This window comes from Bos grunniens, chromosome X (assembly GCF_055505025.1).
Source record: "Bos grunniens cultivar Pamir isolate PY7600 chromosome X, Bosgru_T2T1.0, whole genome shotgun sequence".
Classification (NCBI taxonomy): domain Eukaryota; kingdom Metazoa; phylum Chordata; class Mammalia; order Artiodactyla; family Bovidae; genus Bos; species Bos grunniens.
The window spans coordinates 115,637,023-115,650,113 of NC_141194.1; the positions used below are offsets into that span (position 1 = coordinate 115,637,023).

Consider the following 13,091-nt stretch of genomic DNA (forward strand, 5'->3'; position numbering starts at 1 on the left):
AAACAAAGCAGAACTCAGAAAAACCCACAGTCTTACTGCCATAGGAAAATGTTTGTCTCCTGATAAGGAATCAAAGCTGGGGAAAGATTTCTGACACAAGGCAATATTTTGTGAAACTCCCCATTTCCTGGCCATCTGTTATAAATCACTCTAGAAAGTGTCTATTTACCCCTAAGACTTTACCTTGTCTTTGTACAAATATCCATCCCTATATACAGACACTCAGAAAGTCCAACTGGAAAACCACAAACTCCATCAACACAGTCAGAGCCTTATCCATTTTAATATGTAAGAACAGAATAATAAACATATTTTTAAAATTTTATAATATTTGAACTGTTTGAGTAGTAGAACTGAACAACTTTCTGAGAAATTTGCACAAAACAATTAGATTGTCTCTATCTGAATAAATGTAATTTAAAAAGAGTAAGATTCCTTCAACAAGCCCTGCTCTCAAACTGTCCAGATTAATGGTTAAAATGTACTTGCTTTGCAGAGATCTATTTAGTACATAAAATAGCTTTTGTTCAAAAATTTCGAGTTAAACATTTGAAATGTAATTATACTGTAAATCCTGAGTATCTCAGTGGCATCCTATTTTTTAAATCTTTTAAGAGAATGGCTTAGACAAGATAGTCTACATGTCCTTTTCCACAACCTTCTGTAACATGACAGAAGAAAACAGAAAGCAAAGTGTAGATGGGTTTTCCTTGCATTCACTAAGGCTTTTAATAAGCCCTTCAGACACCTGGAAAGCAGAGGAAGTTTTTGAGTAAATGTTTGCTTCTCTTTTTTACCCTTGCAAAATTTATGTCAGCCAAATATTACAGGATTGAGGGCTTTGTTTTTTTGTTTCCAGTTAAAATCAATCTGACCAACTAGAGACACAGTGGCCCAGAAATAAAACTATGGCTGAAGTCTATGATCAGTTAGAAGCCAAATACACTTGTCAGCTAAGAGCTTTGCTAACTGGAATGAATCGTTGAATTTCTGAAGCTCAACTGAATTGTCCAAGGGTCTGTCAGTTTCCTTGATGATAAGAAACTTGGCAGTGTTGGATAAAAGGGTAGGATGATGAACAAACCAAATGGGAAAACTGCTTTGTGCCCTGAAATGTGATAATATGATTTTCCTAGAGAGATTCATAGTTTAACTTTCCTAATTATCACACAGAATAAGCCCCATAGAAAACTCCCCCTACCAAACAGCTAAATGAAAAATCCCATCACCTTCCTCCCCTCCCCCCAAAGCAGTAGAATGTTGTGATTTACAAAGAAGAAAAATGTTTTAAGCATTTTAAAAGTCAAGCTTTAGGAAGATAAACTAACCTGAGACAAATGTTACATTTGAATCTTGTAAAAAATAAAATCAGAGATGGCTGTGTCCAAATTAGACACTGGAAAGGAGAAGGGTAAGAGATTTTCAGGCTTGAAGTACCTAAATAATTGACTTCATGCATTATCCATTTTGTGTGTAGCAGTCACTCCCCAAATAACCTAGAATCAGAGCATATCCATTGAGTTCATACAGGCCAACACTGCTCCAGATAGGAAAACTGAGACCCAGTGAGAACTATGACTTATTCTCATAGCTTCTTAGCTGTACAAAGATCAGAACCTCAGATCCTGGGACTCTGTTATGAAATACCACCTCTAGGTTCTTTTCTGGACAAGTCGGACTTTATGAAACAACTGTGTTCTGACAGAAATATGACTTAATGTAGTCTGAACACAAAGAATTTCTCTTCTATATGGAAGACTTAAGAAACAAACCAAACACACAGGTCCTGCTGCTGCTGCTAAGTCGCTTCAGTCGTGTCCGACTCTGTGCGACCCCATAGATGGCAGCCCACTAGGCTCCTCCATCCCTGGGATTCTCCAGGCAAGAACACTGGAGAGGGTTGCCATTTCCTTCTCCAATGCATGAAAGTGAAAAGTGAAAGTGAAGTCGCTCAGTCGTGTCTGACTCTTAGCGACCCCATGGATTGCAGCCTACCAGGCTCCTCCATCCATGGGATTTTCCAGGCAAGAGTACTGGAGTGGGGTGCCATTGCCTTCTCTGACACACAGGTCCTAGGAAGACCTAAATGATAAGCTCTGAATCATCATTCAAGCTTTGTCAGGGAGTTTATTTTCTCTCAACTCGGAATCTCCTGATGCCAAAAGCCAATAACAAGGAAATCTCAGCACTCAGCAGTAAAGCTTCTTTTAAGTGTAGAATGCGATCGCTGGGTTCAATAGACAGATTCGGGCATCACTTAAAATTGGACCTGCCGGCATGTAATAAACTTTGGATCTTAGCTGTGTGTTACTGTAACTTCTCTACCATCATCACAGTGTGCATGTGTGTGTTCTTCATAAGCTCTGAAAATCGTTCCAGTAAATATTTGTTTAGTACTTCCTGGAACAGCTAAAAACCCATTACAATTGCTTTGAACTTAGATCCTTCAGTTTTTCACCCTTCTTCAGTGTTCACATGAGAGCCAGTATTATTCATTCATTCATTATGGAAATATTTATTGAAGGGTTATATATTCCAAATCACTATGGCAGGCGTTAATGCTGTGAAAGGGAAAGGGGCTTGAGGAGTGAGCGACTTGGCTAAAGATTACCCAGAGCACACCCCATTCACCTCTCCTATTTGCCCAACAGTCACTTTTGTGAGCCAGAAATTACCTTATATTTGATGTTGTACCCAACATTCTGTTAAGATCAAATGTATCCCAAAATGCCAGGTAACTAGATCTGACAGATAATTAGCTCTAATGTTCCTTTTTAGGGTAATGTTGATAGCAAACACAAAATAATGGTTGAAAAATCAAATTAATAAAAATGATGTATAACTAATCACATACTATTGCCCAGGGAAATACGGATCAGGTGCATTTCCAGCCTCCATTCAGTAATGACAACATCTATTTTGATGGTCTTTTCCTGGGATCAACAGGCACATATGATTTGCTGTCTGATATGACATGTGTTCAGAATGGGGGGCTGTATATCCCTTTCATTCCCATTCCATTTCAACTTATCTTTCTTGTGGCTCAGCTGGTAAAGAATCCACCTGCAATGTGGGAGAGCTGCATTCAATCCCTGGGTTGGGAAGATCCCCTGGAGAAGGAAAAGGCTACCCAATCCAGTATTCTGGCCTGGAGAATTCCATGGACTATATAGTCCATGGGGTTACAAAGAGTCAGACACGACTGAGCAGCTTTCACTTGGATGAGATAATTTCGTGTACTAAGCACCAACTCTCATTCTTCATTAAAACACTCTAGAATGAGACTATTCCAATTGTTTTCACAGACTTGTGAAGGCCATATGAATAATCTGAATATATGGTGAAGACAGTAAATTAATAATCTAAAGAGGGGATAATTAGTTGCAAATCCTCTTGTTCATCACACAAATCTCAAGTCCTTTGTTGTACATTTGTGGATGGAGCATACCTGGCAGATATATTCTGATGTCCAACCAATGCAAATACCAAATAAGTCACTTTGCTATAGTATTACCATGATTACAGCAACAAATGCATCTCTCTCTCATTCGTTTTGACTCTAGTCTCTGTGAATACAGTTATAACATCTTCTTTAATGAATTCATAATTTCTAATTCTTGGATTTGCATGCCAATCTTTCTCATTTTATAGATATAAAAGTATTAAATCACCTATGGTATTAGACAGAATTTTGTAATGAAAAACAGTTGGCTGTTGTGTGGGTTGGTGTGTGTGGTGAAGGCAGTGTGAAATCAGACTTTCAATTCCTAGAGAGATCTCAATTTTAATTGTTTTATTGTTCTTTCTACTTTTAATTTTTTAAGGCTGATACCAATGGGTATTCATAGAAAAGTATTAGTATGTTTTTAAAAGGACATTTACCCTTAATATGTAAATTCTAATCATACAAAGAAGACCTTAATTTGTAAATATTTGAACAGTATAGACCAAGGCAAAGAGAATGGTTCCAGCAATACTTTGTCATCAACTCTTCTCAGAGTCTAAAGAATTTTTCTAACTAATACAAATGTTCATTTTTTGTGAATATTTATTAATTGAAAGCTAACTGTAGCATAAAAAATAATTTTATATAAAGTTTATCCAATAAAACACAGTATCATTTGATCACATTTTCAGTATTTCATTTTCCCTATTAACAGCCCAAAATATGGCACTCATTTTTTTGAAACAATGTCACTATTTGGCACAGAAGTCTATTTACACGAGAGTGCATTTCATTTTCCATTTATTCCAGTAATTTGAGAACAATTATTTGCAACTAAATCTAACAGTATTTGTACAAGTACTTTCAAGCTAAAATACTGCTAAAAAATTACAACACGCATGCAGTTTAATATGTTTACATGATCACATATATTTATTATAAAACCTGTGACTCTAAGCACTTTATAGGATGTGAATACAGGAGTCACTCTACCGTCTAATGAATCATGGCCACGTCTGACAGAGAAAATGCTGCGGAGCAGAAAAGTCCTGTGGTCAATGGAGTTGAAATGGGTTGGCTACTCGGACTGTTCAGGAATGCTACTGCGCCCTCAGAGAATTGCTTGATAGCTCCAGTCACACAAAACTGCAGCGGATTTTCAAGTATAAGCCCTTAGCAACCAAGAAACTGGTAGCACAAGCAGCACTGGAAAAACACACTCTTATTATGCAGGTGGGCTGTGTTTTAAGCAAAGTCGATATTGAAACTCCAAACATACAAAAAAGATAAATTAGACAGATTATTTGTATTATAAAATGGTTTTCTGCCTTATAAAAAGATTGATTCACAAGTTTCCTCTAAATGGCAGCTCTCCTAATGCTTTTAAAATACAATTTAACTTACAAAACTTCAATTTATATGTGACTTTTTGCACAACCATTGTGGGAAGCAAAGTACACCTATATACAGTACTTAATTTTCTCTCAGGATTTAGGTGTCTTATTGTCTTTTTAAAAGACACTTAAGCCAAATGTTATATTTTAAGCCACTGAAATAGAAAGTCAATACTGCCTTTAAAACATGGATATTCCAAAATTATAAGTATGTTTGTGATTTTTTGTATTTACAATTTGGGGATTCATTTTTATAATGTACATCTTTAGATAGCAGAAGTATATAGCTATTTTCAGGCCATAATATTGGGCCCTATTCTGCAGAAATTTGTTTTTATTTTTGTGGGTGTTCTCCCTGTTTAACTGTGTAACTCTAAAATGATGTTAATGGTGGTTACACAGTAACTAGCACATGATGTGTCAGTGTTATATTTCACTGCACAAAATCATCTTCAAAAACTCAACTTCCTGCATTTCACTGCTGTCCCCACTGTTTTTTCAGGTGATGGTCATTCAGATAAGGTTCTCCTTTTTTTAGTACTAAGCTCTCTGCAGGGTGTGAGGGTGAGGGGGTGGACAGAGATCCTGACTACTGTATCTCTGCACCCTCTTAGCACACAGCACAAAGCCTGGCCCCTAGGAAGCAAACACTCAATTACTTAGTGAATGAATGAAGAAATGACTGGATTAGGAGAATTGTCTAGAAGACTTCCTTCAGTCTAGCTTCCAATCCAGTTATGTTTCTGAAATGTGTACAGCTAAAATGAATTTCCAGAGTCTGAGAAATCACAGAATGTCCCTCTTTTTCATTAGACCCTTTTTGTAAAATCCATAGAATATTGAGCCCTTGATGAAATGAAAATATTTAGAAAAATTAAATCACCTTAGAGGCCAGAGGATAAAGCAGAGGAAACTGAAGGGTCATTTCCTTACTCACCAACTGCTGGAGGGAAGTAACAAGGCACACAGGTTGACCAAAGTCCAGAAGCAAATTAGACTTTTGGCAATTGTGTCCAGACTGAGAAGTGGTGCTTTTGAGAGTTTTGATACAAACTTAGACACAGGTATATTCAGAAACAGCAGAAGGAACTAATTAAGAGCTAGAATCAGAGGGAATTACCATTTGCCAGATATACAGATCTGTTTCAGGCAGGGCCAGGGGAGATCACATTCTGCTGGCTGGAACCATTTTGCTGTGCTTGTGCTCATACCCATTACAAGCTGCATGTGAAATAAAAGTGAAATAGCAAAATCCAGCTGTAGGAGATAAAAATAAAAATCCTAAAATAAAATATGGTTTAAAGCACTTGAATGGATAAAGCAAAACAATACAATCAGTGGGGATGCTAATAAGTTAAAAAACAAAGTGTTTGTGATTGCATTAAAAAAATAAAGCTTCACAGTATATGGTGTTTTATGCCTTTAAATGAAATAGTCTGGACCACATTCAAACAATTTCATCTTAAAACCTAAAACAAAATAAAGTACACATCTAAGAAGCATGAGAATTTAAAATTAAACCATAGTTATTAAGCAAAAGAGTTTATGAATCTGAGTTCTTCCAGGAGGCCGCTTTAAAATCATGTAACTAAATGAATAGTAAGCAATCTCTGCTTAAAATGAATGAATTAGTTTTTCTATAGAGACTAGTATTTTACAGGAATGATTTTATTTTCAGGAGAATACGAACATTGAAGTGGAATCACCACATCAGTGGTTCTAGGCATACAGTTTAAACCAAAAAACTCTCTTAATAGAAGATGGATATTAATTTGCCTTCATAATCATTCCCTCAAATACCTACCTCAGTGTTCTGTATTTATCGTTGCACCAAATGAGAGCAGACCTGACAGTCCTTTTGTAATTCTTATATATATAAGAGGAGATGGTTTCCGGGAGCTATCTCCAAGTTCAACTGGCATATCACTCTTGTTCCTCTTCTATGAAATGTAAAATCTCTGGACATTAACCTTCCTGTAGATCATTTCAGCCCACCGTTTTAAACTTCCATCTAATGGATTTAAATAAGAATTATGATCTCTAATCAAAGAATGAACACGTAAGCTTGTCACTGTAGATGTTCAGAGATTTTAGGGTATTAAAGGCATTTACTTTCCTGAATGCCCTTTACATTTATATATACACAATTACCTTCTATTGTTAAAAAAACGATTTTGCACCAGTAGCTATTAATCCAAATAATTTGGATTTAAGTAATTTCTAATTGAAAGCCTATCACATGAATTGTTTATAGTGACAGACAATAAACTATTAGTCATTTTAAAGCTTTAAAAGTAAGTCATCAGGATCCACTTCAATCTCCACATGATAATAAAGGATTATTATGTGCAGTAACCTATTTATGAAAAGGAAACAGTGTGCTTCTTTCAGATGCCATCAATTGCTTTAATAAGGAACTGAAAAGCTGGACTACTTTATATGCAGATCACCACCCCAGTTGCATAAGGATTTACAATAGACAAAACAAAACTATTTTTTGTTGTAAAGAAGGGCTGTTTGTTTAAATCACACAATAATATTTGCATCTAAAAATTATTTACAGGCTAATAAGGCTTCATAAATGTTATGTAGACTTGGTTAGTTCAAATCATTTTAATTCTAACACCAAAACGAAAAGCTTGGTCAAGCCAAGGAAAAATTCAAGCAACACTTGCCTCAAGAAGGCAGGGGAAGAAAAGATGGCTACTTTCTCCATTTAGGCATTTATTAATTGCGTTGGAGACACACAGGGTACATCATTTGATAGCTCCCTGTTAACGCTTCCATAAACTCAAGAGGAAAACACTGCTTTCTCTGAAAATGGGAAAATTGAGATGGATTCTGAGTCTAACCTTTAATCCTAAAAGAAATAGCAAGTAATGTATAGATTTGTCTCTGTTGCCTTGAATTTGCAGAGAACTTACTTGGGACGTTTAAATCTCACCTTTGAAGTCTTCCTTCAAGGCATTTAATGGCTCGTATGTCTTTATTAAATGAGGTGTGTGGCGGCCTCTACTGGTGTGTGTTTATAGAAAATGTTTCAATAGGCAGAAAAAATATTAATTTCAATTAAAAAGTTAGAAATACAGACTCTTTCATTTAAATATAAAAATATCTAATTTAATGCAGGAAAAATATATTACAAGTTGTGTAATGTACTCTTTAATTAGGAAAATAATCTAAAACACTGACCATGTTAGTGTAAAATAATGATTTATGGAAGGGCATTAATTGTTCAATTCACTCATATTGGGTTAAATATATTTTATTAATGAATTACTAATCCCAACTGAGGTGGTTTATTACCTCTAGTCCACTGTTAAATCCCCTTAGTTGACTTAAATAAAATCATTTAGAACAAACCCAAAGGAAAGGAAACATTTTACAGTTAAATCTATAAAGTCCTAGAACTAGAATCATTTGATGACAAGCTGGTTTCTATAACTCAAGCAAACTGTACGTTGACTTAATATAGCTGACATTTCAATCTATTTTACAGTGTTTTTAATTTCAAAAATACAACACATTAAAATATGTTCAATTTATCAAAGCTAAAAGCAACATTTAAGTAATGTACTTAAAGTGCAAAGGCACTTTAACATGAAGAAGTGATGCCCAGTGGCTATGCTTGGTAACTGAAGTTCGAAATACCATATATCGTTATTTACAAAAGAATTTATAGTCTCAAAAGATCTTTGGAGATCTTCTACAAAATACACTAAATATCCATTTTCATTTTAAAAGTTTGCTTACTGTTTCTTCATTCACTATAATCTCCTCTTCCCATTCCCACACTGGAAAAATAAAAGAAGAAAAAGGAAACACAACCATAAAGTATATGAAAAAATGCACTGTAGAAACATTCATGTTCAATGATGATTCCTAAGGAGAGAAGTGGGGGGAAGGTGGGAGAGAAATAATTTAAAGGAAAACTTGAAAAAGCAGTATCATTGCTTCACCCCATCCCCCAAACATCTTCAAAGTCCCCCACTGAGGCTGAGAAACGGAGAACAGACACACACAAAAGCAAACGCCCAGCCTCCAAGAGTTTGGAGCAGCATCCTTTGATGCCAGAGGGTTGTCAATGATTTCCTTTCACAGCTGACTGATTGCAGTTTGTTTTTCCAGAACTTCGAGGTAGTCTGGTTCTGATTGCGGCTTAGCTTGCAGTAAAGGGTGGTCTGCTTTGGACTGCCCCACAAAGCATTTCCTGGGAGTTCCATATAAAACGGTTTTATTGATTCTGTCTTGGTTTTGGCGTCGAGATTCATAGGAAGGGGTGAACTGCCTTTTAGGTAAGGTACAAAAGTTATAGTGGACAAGTCCCGCACTGGGCAGCTCCTTGACCCGCTCAGCGATATTCTGATACAGCAGCTCGGGCTCTCTCGGGGCCTGCTTTTCCAGAAGCTCTGTGGCACTGATAGTGTAAGCAAGTGTGGCTGGCTCTTCTTTCTTCTCCTCCAGGTTGCTGTAACTGAATTCTTGCAGGTTTCGGTAATAGGCCACCGGGTCTCCTTCCTTCTGCATGTAGATGGGGTTTTGGCACATCTGGCCCACAGGTGGAGGGATGTAGTTATAGACGTGGCCGTCTGCTTTATCCTGGGTCTCAGTGTTGTAAGAGCCGTACTGTAACTGGAAGGAACTTACATCTAAGTTGTTAGCACTCCTGGGAACACTGGGTACCCGCTTCCGGCGTTTCAGGACAAAGACAAATAAGCCAGCGCCGAAACAGACAGATAAGATAAAGACAACCAGCAATCCTAAAATCAAGACGGAAAGCGGAACTTCAGTGTGCAGTTCAGGGTAGGAACTGGGAGACACACTGAGCGAGCGAGGTGTGTCTGTGTTGTGATTCATTGACAAAACGGTTCCGTCTGACAAGTTCGGACCATCTGGACAGATTGCCTCCCTCCCCAGAAACTTCAGGATCTCCCCGGCGTGTTTCGCAGGAGATTCACAGGTCACCTCGTTGATGATGACAGGGGAATTGGCATGCTCTGTCCAATCCTTCAGTCCCATGATGTCACAGGTGCAGTCCCAGGGGTTCTCTTGGAGATCAATCTGGATAAAAGCCGGAAGCTGATCTAGAACTCCTTTCACTGGCAAGTGAGAAAAATGGTTGTTTCTCAGATTCAGCCTGGTGAGGGCCGTGCCCCCAAATATGTTATCAGGCAGGGACCGTAGCAGGTTGTTATTCAGAAACAGCAGCTGTAGGTTAATCAAAGCATCAAAGGTCAGCGGCTTAATTTCCTTAATGACATTATACTCTAAATAGAGATACTGCAAGCTCTGCAGCCCATCAAACATAGCCGGAAACAGCACTTCAAGGTAATTGCCATTTAGATAAAGTCTGCGTAAACTGGTCAGGTTTGTGAAGGCACCTTCCTGAATGACTGCAATCCTATTGTTGCCTAGATGCAGCAACTCCAAAGAACTGTATTCTAAGAGGTCATTCTTATAGACCATTTGAAGATAGTTCCCTGTCAGGTAGAGTTTCTTTGGACTGGTGGGTTTGGGCTGCAGGTCGGAGATGTTGGTGAACTTCCGTTCTTGGCAGTTGACGTTCAGCCCATTGTCGGAGCTCTGAGAGGTGCAGACACAGCTGCTGGGGCAGGTGAGGGGCACTGGGGACTTGGTCTGGTACACCATGATGGGGCCAAAGCTCTGCCTGTCCTTTGACACTGTGACCCGGGGGGTGGGACGGTTTCTCATTTTGGGTGGCCGGCTGGCTTTTGGAGCCCGGGTCGGGTTGAGAGCAGGATTCAGGGTAGGTGACAGCCTCGGGATGTGTGTGTCGGTGTGGCCACCCCTCTGAGCCGAGTCACCAGTACTTTTTCTGGGGCAGAGGTCTTGCCTGGTCAGCTGGGTGACATCTTTACCGTGCAAGCGGAAAGGGGTTTCACAGACAATCTCCCCCACGAAAACGGTGATGGTGTCCAGCCAAGCCTTGAGTGGAAGTAAATCGCATGTGCAGTTCCAGGGGTTCTCCTCCAGCTGGATCTCCATGATGCCCCCGATGTGCTCGAGGACCCCCGCGAAAGGCATCAGTTTCAGCCGGTTCCCTCGCAGGTCTAGGTGGGTCAGCAGGACGAAGCGGAACACATTGCTGGGCAGCGACAGAAGGAGGTTGTCATTCAGGATGAGCACTTTGAGCTTGTTCAGCTTGCTGAAGGCCCCCGCCTCGATGGCGCTGATGTAATTGTAGTCAGCCTGCAGATACTCCAGGCTCTCTAGGCCCAGGAAGGTGTCCTCCCTCAGCACCTCGAGCTTGTTGTTGTTGAGGTGCAGCCTCTTCAGGGTCTTCAGCCCACTGAACGCCCCTGTACGGATCTCCTGCAGCCCGTTGTTGCCCAGGTGGAGAGTCACAGCGTTGGAGTAGTTGACGAACTCGTTGGGGTACAGTCTGGTCAGGAGGTTGCCATTGAGGAAGAGCTGATAGATTCGGTACTGGGGGGGCTGGAGCAGGCTGACGGTTGTAAATCCTTTGTTTTCGCAGTTAATATTCAGGACGTTCTCCTTCTCTTCACACAGGCAGCGGATCTTGCAAATGTCTTTGGCAGTTTTGCGACTCTCCGTCTCTAAGATCCCGGCCACGGTTAACACGCTGAGGAACCAGACGCCGCTCAGCATCTTTAGGCGCCGTCGGGGTCAGCTCAGGTACCTACAGGCAAACCTTGGGCGGGGGGGCAAGAGAGAGCGGGAGGCGGGGGAGAAAGAAACACGGAGGCCCGATTAAAATGGCAAAGCGAGGGGGCGACGTGGGAGGGAGGAAGACGGCGGGAAGTGGGCAGCGAGGCAGAATGAAATCACTGCGTTTTTTTTTTTCCCCAGCGGTTTCTGCTCTCCTCCCCACTCCCAGCCCACCCACCCACCGACCCACCCACGCGTCCCGGCACCCACATGCTTGCACCTGATTTCCCAGCGGGTCGCAGCCAGCCACGAAGTCATTAGTAACCGAGTTGTCCTACTAAATCCAGCCCATCGCCTCCTCCTCCGCCCCTGGGGGATATCTTGAAGCTATCTCGGGCGGCTTGACCGTCCTGGGCTCGCAGCAGAAATTGCTCTACTTTTTTTTGTTGTTGTTTTGTTTTTTTAACTGCGCAAAAAGGGGGTGGGAAAATCAGGGGACTGGCGGCGGGGGGAAGGGAGAGGGTGGACGAGCAAAGACAGCGCGGGGTGCTGGGGCGGGGGTCTGTTACTCACGCATCAGGAGAAGACGGGACCCCTCTCCTCTGCAGTCCGCCGGTAGTTTAGCATCTTCAGAAAGAGAGGAAGAGCAAGGTAAAAGGGGACGCCGCTGCTTCCGGAGGGATGCTGTTTTCTGCTGGTTGATTTAATTTTGCTGGGGGGTGGGGAGGTGGGGGTGCGCACGAATTCGGAATCTGGCAGGCGACAGGAGAGGCCGAGGACGCTCCGAGCGGCGGGCAGCTGAGTCTCCGGGGACCCCGGGGGGTGCGACTGCGCACGGAGCTGGCGAAGCCGGCCGGCCCGGTCGGCTGGCGGCGGCGACGGCCGAGCCTGGGCGCTCACTTCCAGTCCCGCGGCAGTGGCAGCAGTGCGCCTGGCAGTTTGAATTTGAGAGGCTTTGCGGGTTCCCCGGGACAGGGCTGGGGTGACGTCACGGGGGAGGGGGCAGGCCGGGGAGCGAGGGCGCGCGGCGGGGGAGGGAGGGGCAGACGCTTCCCTTTCCCAGCGAGTGGCTTCGCCAAGCTCGAATCCCGGCTGCGTCAGTTGCTTCTGAACTCCTCCACCTCCAGCCCGGCGGGTGGCGGGTGGCTGGCGGAGCTCCTGGAGAGGGGGTTCTCCAGGAGCGGCCCCACTATGGGGTTGGCACCGCCGGGACGCCTCGGGCCCTTCCGAGTGGTTTCTTCCACCTGCCCCTCCCTCCTGGCCCTTCCACTGGGACTTGGGGTTGGGGGGCGGGGATGTTGGTGTCTCATTACAGATTCTGGAGCAGGGGTCCCATCTTCCGTGTGTGTGAAATCTTCCGTGTGTGTGTGTGCCTCTTTGCTACAGGACTCTGTGTGTGTGTGTGTGTGTCAAATCTTCCGAGTGTGTCCCATCTTCCGTGTGTGTGTGTGTGTGCGCGCGCGCGCGTGCCCGCGCTCGCGCGCCTCTTTGCTACAGAACTGAGCCCGCCTGCCAGCCTCCTAGCTGAGATGCTCTTGGTGCGGAGAGCGGGCTGTGTGTGCACCAATGAGCCTGTGTGGGAGGACGAGGAGTTCTCCCGGGGGTTCTATGCTTTGCATTCA

The 13,091-nt window shown here is 42.2% G+C and overlaps 1 protein-coding gene across 3 annotated transcripts; it reads right to left on the reverse strand.

Annotated features, from left to right (window-relative positions):
- Nucleotides 1-4,229: 4,229 nt before the first annotated feature.
- SLITRK2 (SLIT and NTRK like family member 2) lies at nt 4,230-11,887 on the reverse strand. 3 transcript variants are annotated; one of them, XM_086388333.1, is made up of 2 exons: nt 11,750-11,887; nt 4,230-11,512 (listed from the first exon to the last, which is right to left on the reverse strand). In XM_086388333.1, exon 2 carries the CDS (start codon nt 11,467-11,469, stop codon nt 8,935-8,937), a length of 2,535 nt encoding a protein of 844 aa, XP_086244459.1. In that variant the 5' UTR covers nt 11,470-11,512; nt 11,750-11,887; the 3' UTR covers nt 4,230-8,934. The 3 variants fall into 3 exon arrangements, with proteins under 3 accessions (XP_086244459.1, XP_086244461.1, XP_086244460.1); XM_086388335.1 differs by having other exon boundaries at nt 4,230-11,500; nt 11,750-11,885; XM_086388334.1 differs by having other exon boundaries at nt 11,740-11,876.
- Between the last annotated feature and the right edge of the window lie 1,204 nt (nt 11,888-13,091).